This window comes from Podarcis melisellensis (assembly GCF_964234715.1).
Source record: "Podarcis melisellensis genome assembly, chromosome: 3".
Taxonomy (NCBI): domain Eukaryota; kingdom Metazoa; phylum Chordata; class Lepidosauria; order Squamata; family Lacertidae; genus Podarcis; species Podarcis melisellensis.
Genome location: NC_138530.1, coordinates 33841871 through 33863099, shown reverse-complemented (window position 1 = coordinate 33863099; position 21229 = coordinate 33841871). Strand labels below are relative to the sequence as shown.

The 21229-nt window shown below is 43.1% G+C and overlaps 1 protein-coding gene across 1 annotated transcript; it reads right to left on the bottom strand.

The window, feature by feature from the left end:
• Window positions 1–3461: 3461 nt before the first annotated feature.
• On the bottom strand, window positions 3462–15550 carry PCARE (photoreceptor cilium actin regulator). The gene is made up of 2 exons (XM_081903724.1): window positions 9273–15550; window positions 3462–5221 (listed from the first exon to the last, which is right to left on the bottom strand). Exons 1-2 carry the CDS (start codon window positions 13019–13021, stop codon window positions 5092–5094), a joined length of 3879 nt encoding a protein of 1292 aa, XP_081759850.1. The 5' UTR covers window positions 13022–15550; the 3' UTR covers window positions 3462–5091.
• Window positions 15551–21229: the final 5679 nt, after the last annotated feature.

Sequence of the window (21229 nt, the reverse complement as noted above, 5' to 3'; positions counted from 1 at the left end):
TTCTCCCTGCAGCCAGAGAAAGCAGCCATTCCTGCAGAATTAATCTCTGAGCTCTTGCTGTTCACACCACGTCTGCCTTGCCACCCTTTGAAGATGATAATAAAACTCAGCAGCAGGTTTAAAACTCCTGCAAATGTAAATATCCACTAACAGAGTTCTCCGAATCGGATGCCTTCCCCATCCACATCAGAGGGAAACAAATGCAGTACATTTCGATCCTATCCTTAGCTCAGAAATGTAAAATAAAACCTCAAAGGATCAACAGTTAGCAGTATTTTATTATTGTTGTTTTCCTTTCCCTCTCCGAAGATGTCAATTCAACCTCAACAGAAAGGTATGGCCAGGAAAGGAATTACTAGCTCAGCTCTACCCATGATCATTTACCTCTGAGCTAAGCAGCCACTTGAGAAGGTGATAGATATTTATAGATCCAAACAATCCATCTCCAGCTGTTGCCAAACACACAGCCAACTCTCGGTTTAGGGTGTCCACACTGTGGATAGGGGAAGAAATTCAGTTCAGTGTGCGTTTTAAATGTGAGCCTCCCTAATTCACGTTTCCTGCAACAATGAGTGAACGCCAGTGTGGTGTAGTGGTTAAGAGCGGTAGTCTCGTATTCTGGAGAACCGGGTTCGAGTCTCCGCTCCTCCACATGCAGCTGCTGGGTGACCTTGGGCTAGTCACACCTCTGTGAAGTCTCTCAGCCCCACTCACCTCATAGAGTGCTTGTTGTGGGGGAGGAAGGGAAAGGAGATTGTTAGCCGCTTTGAGACTCCTTAAAGGGAGTGAAAGGCGGGATATCAAATCCAAACTCTTCTTCTTCTTCTTCTACTGAAACACAGCTATCCTTCACAATTTTCTGAATTTTGCGACAAACGTCTCCACTCCGAGACATGCATGCATTAGTGGAAAGTGTGCATTTAAAAAAGCTTGGACCCAAGTTTGCTGAAGCTATGAGAGGGGCAATGAGAGACACTATTTGGGCATAATCTTCCGCACCCACTCCATTCCACAGACTTCCAGGTGTCAATATGACCCTTTGGCTGATTCAGCATTGAAATTTCACACTGTCCAGAGTTTACGGTTTAAGCCATACGCATGCCAGCACAGCTGTTGTTCAGGTAATGGGCTGCAGATGAAAGGCTACATGAAGTCCTTGCTTTGTGGCTGCGCCAACGGCAGCTCCTGGCTGGGAAGCTGATACCGCTGTAACTTTCCTGCAAGGTAAGTGAAATGTGGTGAGAAGCACACAGGAAACTTCGCTGTGCGTTAAGCTTCCCGCCAGGCCACTATCTGTGCGTGTAGAAACTAAGCCGGTTAGCCTTGCAAAGTGGATCTGCTCATGATAATCCAGGTTTAACCCTTGGGCTGAGGCCATGACAGTAGCAATAGTGAATCCAGGGCAGTGCGTGTTCAATCGAGAAAATATTTTTGAAAAGGCAGTTTAAAAATAAAAGACATAAAAAACAACAACACAGGTATAAAATGGGATTGAATGCTGCGAATTATTGGGGATTTAACTACAACACATGGTCACACCCCCAGCTGATTGATATCTAGCAGGATGGGGTAGCACACCAGTATATATAAACCTGCAAACATAGATCTGCCAGGGGGCACTTCGGCACCCATAATAATATATTTTGGGGGGCTGGGCCCCCTCAAAGTCAATGGGCAAAGTTGAAGCCCTTTGTTGCGGGCACCCAGTCTTTGGTGCGAGATGGCACCTATGGATCTCATAATGATGCAGAGCTGGTCTGCAGAGGGTGGGCTTATATATTCTGATTGACGACTTTGTCTCCCAGCACCTTGACTAATGTGTCCGTCTTTTCCCTGGCCTGTTGATCCTACTTTGCCTCCTCACCTCTGTCCAGCACTCTGCTGCTGGAATCATCCAGCATTCACATGGCTCAGACCGCGTGATTGTCATTCAATCCCTGTGCTGGCTTCCTGCCTCCTCCCAGAACCAGTACAAGATCCTTGCTTTAAATCCCAGTGTATCTTTGCCTCAGTTGCCTGTGGCAATTGCTTACCTGGTTGCAACCCTCTCAGCCAGCAGTAGCCCACCAGTCATGGTGGCACTACATTTGCCAGGATGGTGATGGGGTGGGGAAGGAGAAGGCAGTGGTGAGGTCAGGGCAGTTCTGCCTTGCCTGCATCGGCATCCTGCAAGTGTACACACAACCATGGGACCCCAATGCCACCAACTTGGAGCTCCCCTACTCTTGCTATGCCCTACCTTATCCTGATGAACACGGGCAGCTTCCTCCAAGAGAGTACTACTGCTTTTTGATCACCCCTTACATGCTACTCCTGCCCTCAGTCATATGAAGTTCTCTTCTCCATCAATAAATTTCACCTATCCTCCTTTGCTGCTCCTTATGCTTTCAGCCTGCACCTATCTACACAGGCTCACCTCTCTGGCTTAAAAAATGTTGCCCTGTTTTCTGTTTCTTGAAAGCACAACAACGTGATGATAGGGATGTGACAGAAACATGGGAAATTGCTTTTCAGTATATTGTTGCTCCGTTTAGTAGCACATATAGGAATTGACAGAAATCTGACCAACATAGGGCCACTGAGAAACACGAGGAAGGTATTGGCATGCTTGGTGAACCACAAGATTTGCAGATGTACGAAGATCTATTATGAAACCCAAGGAGGCAAATCTTTCCAAAATCAGTCCAATGAAGAAGACCCATGTTCAGCTATCTCCAGGAGTTTGCAACTGGAGACAATATACAACTAAACAGTTGCACTAGCAGAAGTTAGATCAACAATTCCAGGTAGTGCAATGGGACTTCCCCCCTCTTTTCCCCACTATGCACCCTCCCCAAATCTGAGAACCCCCAGAGCAGTGCACAACGGGGTGGGAGAGGAGATTGTTCCATCAGTGCAAGCAATCTTCTTAACACTACTTTGAATATAACCCAAGATTTTAACTTCAAGATTACGTTTATTTTAACAATTTCTTGGTAGAAAACCACAAAAGTACAAATTCAATATAAAACTGCAACTAAAAAAGAGAGAGAGAGATAATTTATTCCATGGTAAGGTTTCTCACCGTGGCTTATAAAGCGAAGAAATGTAAGTTTTGAATATACATCACTCTGTAATTCATATTCACAAATATACAGACTTGGTGAAAAATGGAAATGGTATTTACACAAATATACATAGCAGTATAAAATAACTTTTTAAAAAAATACAGAAAGTTTTAAAAAGCCATTAACCAATATAGAGTCATATAAAGCTAGCTGGTAGCAGAAATGTGGAATTTATGTGCTTATGTAATTATTCTTTAAAAATGCTTCATAAATATATTGATGGTCTGCCTTCAATCTCAAGTATAACCTTATATTTAAGCCAGCCTTCTCCTACCTGCTGTCCACCAGACTTTTTGGACTACATCTCCCATCAGCCCCAGTCAACGCCTGTGATTGGGGATGGGGAATGGGCTGGGGAGAGCCATTTTAATCCATATTAATGCAGGAGCGAATAAAGGACTCCTTTCTCTGGTGCCACCTTATGAACCAAATGAACATTATCACAATGAGAGAAATACTTGGTTGATTGGGCCTGTGATCCCGTTCCATTAAATATGCAGATGCTTTTTGAGTGCTACTAAAAAGACCTGATTGGGCATGACACATTTGCTCTCATCAGGAATCAAGATGAAGCTTTTCTCTGATATAGAAGCAATGAGATTACACAGTGGCTAAGGCTACATCATCTGGTGGGGGGGGGGGAGAAACCCTAGACCGTGGAAAGAGAGCCTTATCTAAATCATTATTAAATTTCATTGATATTATTGTGCATTGGCTGCCTGCCTTTTGTTCTCTTTTTGAGTGAGTCTATGCAAAACCGAAATTCAGAATCCATTAGAATTCACTGAGATGCCACCTAGTTTTATAGTCTACCTCCACTGTCCAAACACGGAGTGGCTAGCAGGTGCAATATCTGCTCCAGGTTTACTACTGCAAGGCATTTCTCATTGCAGCTGCCTATGCCATACCTTCTGCTCTGTTATGTTCATTTGCACTGTAGACAGATGTTATTCCTGATATTGAGAGATAGTCCATACTGGGGCAGAAATAAAGTGGGCTACCTTTTTTTTACTGGTCAGGGAAGAATAGTTCTTTATGCATCCATTTCCTTCTAGGCGAAAGAGTGGGAATTCTTATGGTGCAAACATGCCTTTTAGTGTGTTCCTATACCTGTGGGATGCGGGTGGTGCTGTGGTCTAAACCACTGAGCCTCTTGTGCTTGCCGATGGGAAGGTCGGCAGCTTGAATCCCAGCGACAGGGTGAGCTCCTGTTGCTCTGTCCCAGCTCTTCCCAACCTAGGAGTTCGAAAGCACACCAGTGCAAGTAGATAAATAGGTACCACTGCAGAGGACGGGAAGGTAAATGGTGTTTCCGTGCACTCTGGCACTCATCCCGGAGTCCAGCTGCACCAGAAGCGGTTTAGTTATGCTGGCCACATGAACCAGAAAGCTGTCTGTGGACAAATGCCAGCTCCCTCAACCTGAAAGCGAGATGAGCACTGCAACCCCCTGGTCGCCTTTGACAGGATGCAACCATCCAGGGGGCCTTTACCTTTAACTTTTTATACCTGTGTACTTGGAAGTAAGGCCTATTGAACTCAATGGAACTTACTTTCAGGAGAGTGTTATAGGGGTAGCCTGCTGCACAGAGGTAAAAATCACATTCATTGCTCTGACTGTGCTTGTTTTTTCCTCTGGCTCCACCCAATGCTGGCATGTGGTGCCCAGGAAGGTGGCCTTGGGATGATCTGCCACTATCTGCTCTGTAAGTACTTCCTTGCAGTTCTCACACACTCTGTAGCTCATAGTGGTCGGGACTGTGACCATGCAGGTTGGCGAATGATCTCTCCTCTTGGAGGGGAAAGCTGGTCAGTATGACCTTCAGAACTCAAGTTCCAAAGGTCTGTGATGCTAAACCAGGAACCAGTATTCATTCTTCTTTTGACATGGTGAAGAAAGTGAAACATTGCAGCTTGGGGCTGCACATGAAAAGATTCTTGGTCCTGGGCCACAGCTTTCCAGATGCCAGCATAATCACTTCCACTCAGTCCTTCTGGAGTCCTTGGCCCACAATGTAGAGTTCAGGGTGGGAAGATGACTTGCCTGCTTTTCTGCCCTCAGAGGAACATGGACTGTTCCAAGAGTCCACCTCTTTCCTATGGCTCTCTTCCATTCTGCAAAAAGAGAAGATGTTTCAGACCAAAGGCTAATGACGTATGACCTTTTAAAAGCGAAAGCGTGGATATAACATGTAAACTCATGATAGAACACCACCAGCAGCTATTTAGGTGTTTATTATTCTGTACAATCCAGTTTTGAATGCTAATTGCCTCATACCAAAATGAAGCTCCGTTGCATAAAAATCTATCACCATTTGGGAGCTAAGAATTATTAGCACAAGTCGTCAAAGGTAACCCAAATTCTGCATCAAGAAAAGTACACTTCTGTCATCTGTATAAAGTATGCAAATAAAAAAATTAAAGCGAGGAGGACTATTGGTTTGTTTTAATTTTTGTTTTATTGTGTATTTTGTGTTCTCATTTTGTATTTTTATGTTGTAAAGGAAAGTATATAAATTTAATAAATAATAACAGCAATAATTATAAAAATTAAGCAAATGTGCACATGGTTTCATAACTATGAAAGCTGTGATTTTCAGAATGCTGAATATTCACATGAAATTCACATTCACATGTGTTTCTTCATACGTATATGTTTTATCACAGACTTTACCAACCTGGCACTCTTCAGATGTTTTGGACTACATCTCCCATCAGCCCCAGGGACCACCTCTGGGTATATAATGTAACATATATCTGACTACTTCCCATAAATTAAGTAATTGATGGATAAGGTAAAAAATAGATTGTGCTATCTGCATCAATATTTCATGTTCAAAAATAAAAGATAACATGATTTGGTACAAATGCATTTAGTGAAAGAGCACCAATATACACATCGTTATGAGTTGTGGGTGGCCAGGGTTTGCGGGTGCCAGTTTCCCCTAAATTCCTGGGTCTGATAGGTGTTAGAATTTAATCATTGCTTGGAGTGTTAAAATGGGCTACCAGAAAGTTCTGTGATTCTGTATTACATAAGAGGTGGGCCATTAACAGAAAATAAAGACTGTGCAAACTGGCAAATAGGTGGATCCCCTCCTTGAGTTCTGAGATAGTTAGCAAAGATAAAACAGAGTAGAGTTTAGGATTGCTATGATAGGAGAAAATAGTAAAGCACAGCAGGCTGAGGAGAGGGGCAGAGAGCACATTTGAGAGCATTGGTTGGGGTCAGCTTAAATCCAAGGCTGCTGTGGCTATTGGAGCAATCAGAACCTCTTGGGGTATTGATGCTGTGAACCCCTCCATTGTAGGCTCAGGGTGTGCAAATACGTGCAAATAAACCATATATCATAAAGACACCTGTGCCTCATTTTCCAAAAGCAAACACAGACCCTGGTTAAACATGCCTGGAAACTGTGGAATCTTGCACCTTTCAGAGTTTGGGGTGGCGTGTAACAACAGAGAGTTAGATTTAAGTACTTGAATATACCTGGATTTTGTGTGTGTCCTTGATCTTATCCTCTTTTGAATTTTGCCCTCTATTTCTGTGTATGTTATGAGCCAAGGCACCGTTAATGGAAAAATAATGTGGAGTGTTTGGTACTCCTTACAATCCTACACATGCCTACTCACACGTCAGTACCAGGGAGTTCAGTGGGTATATGGTTGCTGTCTTACACCCTATCCTGATGAGGTCCTGATCCAATACAAATTTACCCTGTATCTGGAAAGATGACCCAAGGCTTTGCTTGGGGTTTGAGTCATTAAACCAGCTTTGTGGCCCTGAGTTAAGTGGAATATTTGAACAGTATTTGTTCAAAGCTCCTCTCCCAGCTGTTACCCCATGGAAAGGCCTTTAACCTGATAGCCATCACTGGACTAAAATAAACTTTTTTTTTCTATTACACATGCACAAATCCTATTATGGATTAGCGGGATTTGTACGAGCAGAGCATCCGTGCTGTGAAAACGTGCCCCTCAGCTAAATTCCAGCAAAAGGCCAGCCTCATAAGAGCAAAGTAACTCCCTAACCCCCTCCTATTACATGAGCAGATGGTTTCTGATTCCCATAGCTTAAAACACCAACAGGCCATTCCCCTGGTACTTATGAAGCTACAACAGACGCCAGAGCTCTCTAATTGGGGCCAGTGACACATCTCTCTCAAGAGAGAGACCAGAGTAAAGGGAAAGAGCAAACGCTTCATTGGAAACTGATCCTGGGCCTGCGTTTACATAATCAGTTATTCTGGGATAACAACCCCCGGGCACTCTTCTGCCTCTTTATTATTTTGTTTACAAGTTGAAAGGCTGAACCCAAGGTTGAAGAGAGCTGGTTAAATACAGAAACAAAACAAGGGATTAGAAGATCAGAGGTGCTCGGATAGCTTCTTTTTCTTCCCAGAATACATATTCCTGTGGTAAATCAGCAGGGCTGCAATCTCTGCTGGTTTGAGGGCTTAACTGGACTCTCGCAGAAGGCTTAATGTTACAGGACAGGAAAACAACAGTCCCATACCACTTCTTTCTCTTTTCTTTGTAATGCAAGGAAAATAAAATTATTCCAGGAAAGGTAAATGATGCCTTTGGCAATATGGATCCTGTAACGTCAAGTTAAAACCTAGGAAATGTTGGACAAATGTCTCAAACAGTTCCCAAGTTGCAATGTACCATGGCATGTTCATAACCACCTGAGAAACAGAATGTACCGTCCTGTCAAGTGGTGAGGGGGAAAAAAATCTACCATTTGGTATGCAGTTGTGGTAAAATTCTTCCCACCAAGAAGGCCTCAGTGCAAAAGGCCCTAAATTCAATCCCTGGCATCTCTAGGTGGGTTTGAAAATGTCTCCTTTCTGAAATCCTATGCTCAGTCAACATACAGGATACTGACCTAGATGGACCAATGGTCTCACTCAGTATAGGACAGCTTCCTATATCCCTGGCCGATACATGTAAGTTTTTAAAACATTTTTTTTAACATTGTATTTATGGTCGCCAGATTCTGCGTGCAGATTTGCAGGTGCAGACCACCCACCCATAGCTTAAAACTTATTAGCTTGCTAGGAAAACAGCCGAAGTCAGCCTCCAGGGTGTCAGGGCCAATTTGTATGGTAGCCCAAATTTGTGTGGTAGCTTATCTTAGATTTTAATCGTTAAGCTGTTGTTGTACACTGCTTTAAATGTCTATTTTATTCTTGTGAAAGCTGTCCCAGTTGTGCTTTTCGAGCTGCTCTTTGACCGTAATAAATTATGATGATGACATTGTATTTTAAATTGTTGTAACCTGCCCTGGAATCATAGGGTGAAGGGCAAGTAATAAATTTAATAATAATAATAATAATAATAATAATAATAATAATAATAATAATAATAATAATGATGTTCCGTCAAAACACCCAGTGTATGAAGCTATCTCCAGGACACAACTGAAAACTGAAGGATGCTTCTGAATCCTCATACTTCATGCTATGAGCTAGTTCTATAAACGAATCATTGCAGTAGGTAACTCATGGAAAGGCACATAGGCTTTTAAACTGCAGTACGAAAAGTAGCGTATCATGCATTTCTTACATCAGTATCCTACGCTTTACAGGGTGGGAAAGGGTCGCCATTCAGTGGCAGAGCACCTGGGCAGAAAGTCCCAGGTTCCATCCCTGGCATCTCCAGGTGGGGCTGGGAGAAACCCCTGTCTGAAACCCTGGAGAGTTCAGAGAGCCTGATAGCTTCACTGTAACTTTGTGAAATAAGATATTCGAGACATAAGGGCACTTAGGTGTCACAGGTGAGCAGGGATTTAGAATCCCAGGTTTCCCACACCCACGCCCAGCATGGACTCTCATGATAGTACTACATGGAAAGCCAGTCAAGTTGGCAGCATGGCTGGTGGTGCTGATGTTGGAGTGGTTCCTTAGCTGTCATATGGGCAAATATGGGCAAGAGAGGAATTGGGGAAGGATTTGCTTCACTTCACTGTGCATTTTCAAAACCCATGTGCAGACGTAACACAAGGGAACAGGTTTTTTATTTTTACTTATTCCTCATACAAATCCTACTCGTAGGAAAGAGATATTAGTGACAGATATCGGTGCAACGAAGTTACTTGCCTGGACTATAAGGCTAACTATACATCTAAATTCAACTTAAAGGCTTTGAAAATACTGACTCTTACCTTGTTTGAAGTAGCACAGCTTCACTACCAGATGTGGCAAAGAATGGTAGGGGACGCTGAAATCCTGGCCTGCGATCAGAGGAACTCCTCCGTACAAAAGGTTGGGGATTGGCAGCACTGAGGGACAACCTCCTCTGTTGATCCCCACATTGCCTGAGATGTTTGCTGCTCCTCTGCGCAAATGCCGACCCTTCGGGATGGTCCGCCATAGCCTCTGTTGTGGAGCTGTTAGGTGGCAAGACCGGCTTGGCTTCAAATAACGAGGAAGTGGCTGGACAAAATATTGAGCGTGTATTGCTGACAATCTTCAGGATGGGCGTCTGCTGCTCATTCCCAGAGTCCAGGTGATTTCGTAATGCTTTGTGCAACCAAGATGGGGAAGTCGGTGGGGATGGGGTTGTTGAGAAAGGAGGTGGGCTTGCTTCTCTGCGGAGTGCTGGTGGGCTGGACACTTTCCGGTGGGTTGGTGGGCTCTGCTGTTTGCGTCCCAATGGTGGGCTAGACAGGTTTTGTTGGGTTGGTGGGGAAGGCTGCTTCCTTTGTGTTGGAGAGCTTGATGCCCTGGGATTAGCAGGGGGGCTTGGTTGCCGGTGGGTAGTGGGGGAAGAAGCTTGGTTTATGTGCCTGTGATGTAGTGGTGGGCTTGGGAGCCTTTTCTCACTGGGGGGTGATGAAGGTGGTGTTCTTGCGGGGGACACCCGTTTGGTAAAGCCAGCCATTTTCTCACTTCCGCTGGGTGAATCAGGAAAGCCTTGCTTTTGAGCTGAAGCTGAAGGTGTGCTACAGTCTTTATTTCCTGGCTCAGGTGCATCCTGTTCTGGCATTTCTTTAGGATTTTGAAGAGGTATGAGCTTACATGTCTGCTTATACAGACCTGTAGTTTCTTCCACTTCATGTTCCTCTGGGGATGCTGATGACATGTTTTGGAGGCTATCAGAAACATAGCTGGAATTCAACTCCAGGGAATATTTTCTTGGTCTGAAGTCCACCCTAGCGTTTTTTGTTGCTTTGTTAGTAATGAGACTGGGACTGTTCAGATTCTTACTCGGTAACAAGTCAATAGAACACAGAGAAGCTTTCATTCGCTGAGAAATGTGAGTAACTTTTTTAGCGGTGAAATGCTCGTTTGTTTTAGCAATTTCTGAATAGTTTTCTCCTGTTGTTGCATCTTTTGGAGATGTAGCTGAATCAGGTGAGATGTCCATCAACATTTCAGGAGGTGGTGGGGGCAGGTCTTCCATGTCATCACTGTCATCGCCATCATCATCAGAATCCCCATTTGTGCCACTTCTGCTTGCAAATACAGGTGACCCAGTGGTACCCAAGGTACAGTGTGCTGGATTGATGTTTCGACAATTTATGTCTCCTATTGGTGAAACTCTATGTTTGTGATTTAAAGGCGCAAGTCCTCTAGGAAGTGGGAGACTGGGAGTGATGCTTGGAAGTTCAAACTTTCTGATGCATTTTATTGGGCCCAAAATTCTTACACTTGGAGGTTTCACAAGACTTTCAGCGGTGCTGAATGTTTCAATTAATTTCTTTACAGATTTGCGGGGTGGAGCACAACCAACACTGTTCAGCTTCTGTGTTCCAGGAAGCTCATTTTCTTTCTTAGATGTTGGATCCATTGAAGGTGTGGTGCTTGTGACAGGCTTTTGACATTTCCTTTCACCAGTTTGTTGGCCGAAAGCATTTTGATCACACCTAAACAAAGGGACTTTATCTTGATTAGGCAATATGCTGAAATTTTTAGCAAGAGATGCTTTCAGTTTCTTAGTGGAAGATCTATGAATAACATGCTCAGAATCTTGCAAGTTAGATGGCTCTTTTGGGTTCAGTGATGCTGTCTTATCGTTTAGATCCCTGTTTCCATTAAGTGTGTAAAACATTTCCAGCCTTTTGTCAAGCCCCTTCTGAGTCCTTTGAAGTTCTAAAAGGGTTGGGTCCTCGGCACGACTTTTCAGAGACTCCTCTGACCTAGACCTTTTCTTTTTAACTGGTGCCTTCTGGCTTCCAGCTGCTGTGCTAGGCCGCCGCAGCATCTTCCCATTTTCATCTTCCACCCAATCCCTCTTCCCAGATTTAGCAGGGACAAACTTGATCTTTTCACTAATGGCATCTTTCATCTTGAGTGTAATTTCCTCATTCTCTGGGCTCTCTATCCGTTTGGTGGAAGGCCTCCGTTTACTGTAGGTTGCTGCAGGCGAAGATGTGGGCTGTTCTTTAGTTCCCTTTTCAGACAGACTTAAATTGTCACCTTCTTCTTCAGACAAGCTACTATCATCACTGTCTTCATTTGTGGTTGACTCACAGTCTTTGAAACAACCACCCTCATGAATGACACCACAATTCATAGAGTTAGGAGAAGAGGTTTTGGAGATGTTTTGATACTGAAGAACAGTGCTTCCTGGAGCTACAGCTGAAGTAGGCATTACACTCTTGGTGGGTGCAGGTGGGTAAAATATATCCTTAAATTGTCTTTCCAGGGCACAGTCGTGGGATCTGCCTGTGGCATGTGCTGATGTGCATGACCACTGGACTTCACCTGATGGCCTGGCTGGATTTAAGGATGGGTGGTCATGCGAAGAAGAATCACAATTTTTTTGCATTCCCTGTTTATCAAGAAGGTTCAGGTCTTTGACCGATTCGCTGTCAATCCCAATCCCACTGTCTTCAGAATAAAGAGTCATATCATCAGGGTGAGAGTGAGAGGGTTTGACTGCAGATGCTTCAAGGAGTTTTATTGTCCTGAGCAAGCGCTCATCAAAAGCTTGTTTTGCTTTCAGTTTTTCCTCCAAGCTGCTACCTGCAGACTGTAGAAAGCTACAGGACTCCTGCAGGGCATCAGATGTTAAAGAGGCCACAGTGCCATTTAACAGTTGCATCTTATTGACTGTGTACTGTAGTAACTGCTGCAAGAGATCTGGCTGTTCTTTCAGGTTCCCTTTGCCAGCTGGCCAAGCAAGATTCCCTCCCACATCTCTTAGTAGGCCTTCTCCATCTTGGGCAATTTCTCCCAAAAGATGGTTGATTTCATCAAAACGAAGGAGTAAAAAGCTCACCATCTGCTGCATAATTAGTTGTGTTTCCGTGGCCTGGTTGGCCATGCACAAGATAACCTCGTATTTGGAGAGGTTGGGGTTTAAATAGGCATAAGCATTTTGATGGGCTTTAACAAGCAACTCTGGGAAATCCACCTTCTCCTCTGCCTTGCATTCGGGTGGGTTGGGTTTTTCTTTAATTTTGCAATGACGGCCTTGTTTTCTCTGCCTGCTGCTCTTTTGCTTTTTCCCTTTCTTTGGATTTTGCTTTTCACTGTTTGCATCGTTGTCTTCCAAAGCATAGCCAATTTCTTCCGATGCAGAAGAGTTTTGCTTTTTGACCTTAATATCCTCAACCATATGGGTGGGAGACACGGTCAGTTCAGATATGGCTATCTCAGTCTCTGAGATTACCTTTTCCATTTCCTTCTCTTCCTGGTCAATCTCAGGCAGAGAAGGATCCTCAGAGGAGGAGCGGAAATTAACATTTTTGTCCTCATCTGATGAATTTTCAAAGAAGTGATCTTTACTTTGAGTCTCTCCCTGGCACAACTCCTCAAGATCATATGAAGAGGAGCATTTGATCAGCATTGGGAGCTGGGAACCTTCACCCTCTGGATCAACTGGCAGGATACCCCTGTTCAGTGACTTGATTCCATGGGCCACGTTATGGTTAGCAAGATCACTATGTGAAGGAGTGCAGCCCATTATGCTCCTCTTCCTATCCTTCTTTACTCCTGAAAATATCCAACTGATCTAGGAAGGAATAAAAAGGCAGAAAAAACTTACAAGTTCAGTTGATGTTAGGATCTTATGCTTCTGATGAAGCTTTCATCTTGAACAGCCCACAATTTGGGAGGTTGCCTTCTTAGCAATTACGAACTTCAGCGTTCCCAGTGCATCTCTCCACAAATGTGCACAGTGCATCCTTCGCCTTTGCAATCTCCCCTTTGGATGCAAAGCAGCAGCGCACAAGCTCCATCGCCGTTAGCCTGAGCTAGTGGATTAAGCGTCCTTGTGTTGTGTGTATCTTGCTTTTGCCTTGACAGATGTCTACGAGAAATAAGATTTTAAGCTTATTAGGCTAAGTAGCCCTCAGCTAGTTTGTTGCATTTATAAAAGGAATTTCTTGTTACATGCTGCATTTGACAAATTAGGTGCTTACACATTACAATACATTTCCCCACGATGTCTCATCGCTAAGGTACACTTGCTGCTTTTGCAATCCTAAAAAAAAAAAAAAGGGTCAGTTGTAAGGCAGTTCTTCCAGGAAATACCCATTTGAATGGCAAAGTACCACTGCATGGACACGTGCAAGGGCAAAGCATGACGTTGGGAGGATAATGTCAATCAGGAAGAAAGCACAGCACTTCAAGTCAAAAGAGGTAAGCGGTGGAAAAGCCTATTTAGGTCATGCATTCGAGAGTGTCTCCAACTTTTCTGACCTGCAACGTCAAAGCAGTTTTCCTTCTGATGCGTCTCACACGTGCTTCAGCCACCCTTTCCTTCCCCAAACCTATGGTGCTACATTGCACAAGATTGTAAATGTCAAGAGTTAATTAAGTTTGATTCAGAGAAGATCTCTTGAAATTAGTGTACCAAAGGTAGTCATGCCTGTGTGAACCCACTCACAGTAGGAATAACATTAGATGCAACCCTAAATAATTATTCAAAAGCAGTACCTGACTGAAGTCATTAAATTATATGGTAAGTAATACAATCTTGTTGTGCTTCTGTGGCATTGATTTCATGTTTTAGGTGGTGCGCCAGCCCCCCACTTCACACCGTTGCTTGGCTGTGGCCAAGTCACTGTCGCTCAGTCTAACCAACCCCACATGACTGCTGTAAGATTAAAATAAAACAACTAATGGTTTAGGATACTGTTGTGATGATTAAAGGCTAAAGCTTTGTTGCAGCAGACAGAGGAGCAGACAGAAGAATGGAAATTTTGAAGGAGGGCTGAAGTGGAAGTGGTGCAGAAATTTTAAAGGAGAGGATGAAATGGTGCAGAAGGAAATGAAAATGTTTGTTTGCTCACCTGTGCAAAAAAATACAAGAACATATTTATGCAGCAGATCTTCTCCTTGTTTTTCAGATTAAATTTTGATGAGTTTATAACTCCGCATCTACCAAGAGATGCACTGATGAATTCTTTGAATGATACATGGATGGCAGTTTGTCTGTCTGAATACTAATGAGGAAGATGACGAGGCTATATTTTTAAAGAAAAAATTGGAATAGCCATGGTTATCCACAGGCAGTTGGTATCGGCTTAATAATCTGCAAATATCACTTTTGCACATGTCATGCTGCCTTTCTAGTGCCATTGAACATAATTTGGAAGGACGCTATTAATTTCAAAACAGTGGGGAATGCGCTGGTGAAGCTGATCCCTTCCCACAGGTCAAACTGTGACAGATGGGTGGGATCACTCACTTTTCAGTCACCTGGCATCATCATGACATCAGATGATTGACAGATGGGTAGGGCCAGTGAATCGTCAATTCCATAGCTTCCCCCCAATGGCAGCCTCATTTCCTGTCACGGTGTTTCCTGAGTCTCAGACGGAAGCGAGCATTTAATGTGTGAAGTAGGACTTGGAAGTAGGAGGGAAGATGTTAGTGCAGACAACCTCATGCCAGTGTGGAAGTTACTGTCAGCTGTGTAATATGAGGTAATGCATGTTTTTTGTACTTTTGTCCATTTACTGTATTTATTTTTCCTGATTTGAATTATAAAATGGTGATTTTCTTGAGTCAAAATGAGAGTACCCCTAAACATTTTTTTTAAGAAAAAAAGCACTGGGGAGGGCTACCTACCAGTCAAAGTTGACTTACAGGCTGGGAGGAGATAAGAATATAGACCATTGGGCCAGAAATATTTCCCGCCTTTGGTCTAGAGCATTGCATCTTCCCAACACAAACTTAATATGAATGTTTGTCAAATACCTGGCACCCTCAAAAATAAAAAAGTTATGCAACAGCAAAGTAATATTTTGTTTAATCCTTTAATCTTCTTTTTGTCTTCTTGCCTCCTATAGTCTGGCTACAATATCTTCTTTTTGCCTTTAACTTTGACTTGGCGTACAAGAATACCTGCAGCAGTTCTTGGGTGGCCTATGAATTATTCACCAGAGTTGCATATCTCGGCATCGTGGTTGGATTTACTAATCTGTTCTGTGCCAAGAGCTGGATGAAGACAAGCTGGTCAGCTGATTAGTCTAATGAAAATGCCCTTTAGGTAATTTTGGATGGGTTCCATCTACCTTATATCCAATACAATCCAGAAATGTAATCTGTTTGCATATTCTAGTCTCATGAACATTTTCACAGGGCATGGGAGATTTGGTATTGTGATTGTTTATAACATTTATATGCCACCTTTATGAATTATGTATCTATTACTTTTTCAACGTATGCATTATTTTTTACAGTTCTCATCCCATGTAACCTTACAATAACCTTGTGAGGAAAATTTCCAGTGTGAGAGAGTATATTATCAAACACTTACTGGGTTGGAAAAGAATCCACAGCTCATATATCTAATCTAAGTCCCCATTTGGACCATATTTTTAAAGCAGTAGCATATTACTTTAAACAGTCAGGGCTCTCCCCAAGGAATCCTGGGAACTGTAGTTTATAAGAGTGCTGAGAGTTGTTAGGAGATCCCTATTTCCCTCACAGAGCTACAAGTCCCAGAATTCCCTGGGAAGAGGGACTGGCTGAGGAGAATAAGGGTTTCATATCAACTCTCAGCTCCCTTAACAAACCACAGTTCCCAGGATTGTTTAAGGAAAGTCATCCTTGTTTAAAGGTGTATGTTTAAATGTGAAGTGCAGTTGGGGTCTAACATACCGTATTTTTCGCCCTATAGGACATACTTTTTCCCCTACAAAAATGAAGGGGAAATGTGTGTGTGTGTCCTATGGGGCGAATGCAGGCTTTTGCTGAAGCCTGGAGAGCGAGAGGGGTTGGTGCACACTGACCCCTCTCGCTCTCCAGGCTTCAGGAAGCTCTCTGCAAGCCTTGGGAGCCCGCGGGAGTTCCTGTTGGGCTCCCTAGGCTTGCGGATAGCAGCCTGCATCTCGAAGCCTGGGGCGCGCTGCACAGCGCGTCCCGGGCTTCAGTTCCCCGACTTGGTTTGGAGGCTGGCGGAGGGGAGAAGCGCGCTTCTCCCCACCGCCAGCCCCACAAGCTCGGGGGATAGCGGGGAGGTGGAGAGCCACCATCCCGCTGTTCCCCAACCTGGTTTGGGCTTCAGGCAGATATCTGCACGGCTTGGGAACCCGGCGGGAAGTCGCGCCGGTCTCCCAAGGCTTGCGGAGAGCTGCCTGTTCTGGGGGCTGGGGTCGGGGGAAGCTCAGGCTTCCCCCGCCCCAGCCCTGTGCCTGGGGGGGAAATAATTTTTTTTCTTTATTCCCCCCCCCAAAAAAAACTAGGTGTGTCCTATGGGCCGGTGCGCCCTATGGGGCGAAAAATACGGTACTTATGTGCTGTGCAAAATAGCGTTCTTAAACAGAGAGGCAGGTATCTTTCTGGTGCAGTATGCAGGCAGTTGTTAAGGAGAGAACAACTTTCCTGACCACTCTCTCCCTATGCAGGTTGTGTCTTTGTGTTGATACACAAGATCCACTTTTCCTATTTTGTACAGGACAATGATAGTTGGTGTTGAAGCAAAATTTACACACCCTACTTTCTTAGGTTCTCTCCCTTTTGGACCTTAAAACATACTTCAGAATCAAATCAGATGGAGTCTCTTTTCTCCTTATCTGCTTTCTCTGTGTCTTCCAATATAACTGGGTCACTTTTTCCCGCCCTATTACAGGTACACCACTTGTCTGCAGTACGAAGTGAAATAGATTATCTATAAAACCCCCTGAGATGAAGACTATTAGAATGGCGATACGTTTTAGTGGAGTTATAAAGTGTGTTGAAAGCAGCTGGAGCCTCATGTTCTCTTCATGCAGGTCTGTAAAGGTCTGCAATACTAGTCTTTAACTAGACAAAATCGAATGAGGTATGCTGAGATGTTTTACTGTGAAACACCTTCACGGTGTGTACAAGTACACATTTAGAGGCTGATTCAGGGCATCCGGCCAATTAATTCGGCATCCCACTTCCATTAGTTTTGCACGGAATGGAAGCGATAGGAACTTAGCAGCTGCAAGCTCATGTACAAGAGTTTGCTTCACTTAAAAGCAAATCAATGTCAATGTAGATTGCGTGGAACAAGGAAAACAGCTGTGTTTTTTCTATTTCTCATGTGTTAAACCCGTAATTATCTGATGATTCATCACAGCACAAAAGAGCCTCCCTGACAATGGAACTGTAGCAATATCTTGAACGCTAAATTTGCCGCTTTTTACATAAATAAAGGGTGAATCACAGCTGAGTGACAATCTGGTTAGGGGGCTTAGTGGGACACCCAGCTTTGAGAGATCTACACTGGTTGCCTCTTAGCCACTGAGCCAAGTTCAAGGTGTTGTTGTTGACATTGAAAACCCTGAACAACTTAAGGCTTGGACACCTAGCAGATCAGCTCCCCGGGCAGAGACCAGGATGATCTTTAGGATCTCCCAAGGAGACCTTGCTGGTAAACAACAACCAACAGAAACAGAATGTCACTTGGTGACAATGCAGAAGCAAGCCTTCTCAGTGATAGCACCCACCCTCTGGAAAGACCTTCTTCATGAGGCTGAGACAGCAATTACCTTTAGATGCTTCTTTGAAAAGTATATTTTTACCGAAGCTTTCCTGGATTTCCACTTTTAATTTTTAATTATCTGTTTTGTACACTGCTCAATTTTCTTTGTGCTGTATAGTTTTGATATCGTTTTTAGGAAATTTTGCAGAATGTCATTGTTGTGTGCTTATTGCTTTTATGTAAACCATTAGATATTTGTATTACATTAAATCTTTTTAAAAATACATACATACTCTAGTTGTGATGTAAGTATTCAGATTACAGAATCCTACCATTAGCCTCCAAGTATTTTAAAATTCTCTCATGTTCCCTAGTCTGGTACTACCCCTTATTTAGCTGTTTTCAAAAGATAAGCTGATCATATCTAAACACCCTACCATGAAACTTAGTTTCAGAATTAGCAGTAAATTTTGCTAAGTGTGGGGGCCCAACCCTTGTTTTCTTACAAAACAGTGCAATCAGAAGTCAACACTATTTCCAAACACTGTTCTGCTCCAACAAGCTATGCAAGTTACTAGTCTCATCTTGCCTTTCTTGGGGTGCCCAATAAAAAAATCTTGGCTGGGCAGGTAATTTTATAATAACTACCTGGCATTAAGGCTTCTTTCTCATGGGTGAGATGATAAAATATATGTCTGACTATATCACTTCAGACTGAGATTGGAGCTCCTGCTGTTATTTATTTCGTTTTTATCCCACCCTTTTCTCCAAAGAATTCCAAACAATTCCCTGAACACAGAAAACTTGAACATCAGGGTGTTCTTTTAAAAACTCGGCTACCTCCCTGTGATGGTGGTGTCTCAGCTAGAGGTATTCAATCATACGATGTCCGTGCTTACAATCTGCGATGGTGCATTCAAGACCCAGGGTTGCCATTCCCATCTGCTGTACTCGTGCAAAGTATTACTTCTGGCATAGGCTTCATTTAAATCTAACATAGTCTGATTCTTAACCTCAGTTTTGTTTGTGCCCACACCCCCGTCTGGTGTCTAAACTGGAAGATCTGGGGCTCCCATTATCACTTTGTGGGTGGTTATCGGCCTTTCTGTCAGACCGCACCCAGAGGGTTCGGTTGGGCCCTTATACCTCTAATACACTTAAGACTAACACAGGAACACCACAGGGATGCGTACTTAGTCCGCTCCTTTATATTCTCTACACGTACGATTGTGCCGCTGCTCACCCTAGTAATAGGGTTGTCAAATTTGCAGATGACACAACCGTGATTGGGCTCATCTCTGAAAGGGAGGGTGAAACGGACTATAGAGATGAGGTGGAGCGGCTGACAGAGTGGTGCGGAGCTAACAACTTGCTCATAAATACAAGGAAGACAAAGGAGCTTGTGGTGGACTTCAGGAGATCCATCGCATCCTGGTCACTGTCTCTTTGAGCTCCTGCCGTCGGGACGGAGATACAGGACGATGATGACAAGAACGAGCCGTCTCAAGAACAGCTTCTTCTCCAGAGCGATCTCGGCCCTGAATGGGAAACCTGGACTTTGAAAGTCATCTAATCTTCCTTGCTGTATTATATTATATTGTTTTAATTAGTGTTTTTATAGTTGTTCTGATTTTGAGTGGAGTGCCCTATCTGGGTGGATGGAGCAGCCAAGTAATTTCGTTGTCCCTGAGAGGGGGCAATGACAATAAAGATATTATTATTATTATTATTATTATTATTATTATTATTATTATTATTATCAAATTTCAGTAGATACCTTGGTAATGCAACACTCAGGAGGTTGTGGGCTCTCCTTCATCAGAGGTTTTTAAGCAAATGTTGGATGGCCACCTGTCATGGATGCTTTAGATCAGTGTTTTTCAACCTTTTTTGGGCAAAGGCACACTTGTTTCATGAAAAAAATCATGAGGCACACCACCATTAGAAAATGTTAAAAAATTTAACTCTGTGCCTATATTGACTATATATAAAGTAATTCTCTTGAATAGGAATCAAATAAACACAAAGAAAGTATTTTATAATTACTTTATTATGAAATAGTAAGTAAACAGAAATATGAAAAATCATAAAATACTTTATTTTAAAATCTTTCAAATTTTTCAATTTTTCCCACGGCACACCAGGCAACATCTTGCGGCACACGAGTGTGTCGCGGAACAGTGGTTGAAAAACACTGCTTTAGATGATATTTCTAAATTGCAGGTGGTTGGACTAGATGACCCTCGGGATCCCTTCTAACTCTACAATCCTATGCACATTTACCCATAAATGCCAAACCACACATTTAAAGCAAATGTCCTCTCCCAAAGAATCCTGGGAACTGTAGTTTAAGGGTGCTGGGGACAGTAGCCCTACTAGGGGAAAGCCAAAGTTCCTAGGATTATTTCAGGGAAGTAATGTACTTAGACCTAACTTCTGAAACTCACATCATGCATATAAAGCACAACCAATGCACATTTTGTTTCAGAAGTTAGGTCTTACTGAATTCATCTTATTGAAGATTCTTACTCCCAGGGAAGTTGGGTTGTAGCCTGTGTGCATATATGGCTGTAGTTCAAGGATAAAAATTTAAAATTAGCTGAGAGAAAGCACCATTAATCTGAATAAATATGCACATGCACTATGAAAACTTATTCATTTTTTTGTATTGTTTGTAGCTTTCAAGGCCAGTATTTTACTTTTCATTGCAATTCTACACTTACTAGGGAGCAAGATCCAATGGCAGATTCTGCTAGAAAGGTGTATCGCAGCACCAACACTGATATGCGTAATTTAATAATGGAAAGTGAAAATGACTTGCTTTAAAATCACTTTTTTTTTCAGAAAAAGACACTGCAGTATTATGTAAACATTCCACTATCAGCTTTTTAGGCCACAAGTGCTGGGCACCACGAAAAACTGCGGACATTTCCTGAATTAAAACTTACACACCGCTGCCTGCTTTGAGCAAATGAACCATTACTTGCAGCGTTCTAAGGGACCGTTAGTGAACACACACAACACACACATACACTGCTTTTTGTATTTGTTGCACAGGATGTCATTCTCTCTTGCCGGTTTTATCTGCGTTTTCCTTTCTGTATGACTAACTGAAGAAATAATTAATTAATTCGCGGTGCTTCAAGGTGCTTTTTGCACTGCTTCTGTGACTGCGACCCTGTGCGCTTTGCGACGTTTGTGACGTCTTTGAAGCAATTTCCAAGCCAGGCTTGCTGCTTTCACACAACCCGCCGCGTTGTCTTTTTTTTTTGC

Bases quoted from the DNA above. Each gene is read 5' to 3' on its own strand.
- PCARE (XM_081903724.1), bottom strand. From the start codon at position 13,021: ATGGGCTGCACTCCTTCACATAGTGATCTTGCTAACCATAACGTGGCC. The intron at 5,222-9,272 runs GTAAGAGTCAGT...CTCTTTTTGCAG, and splicing joins GCTGTGCTACTTCAAACAAG to AATGGAAGAGAGCCATAGGA.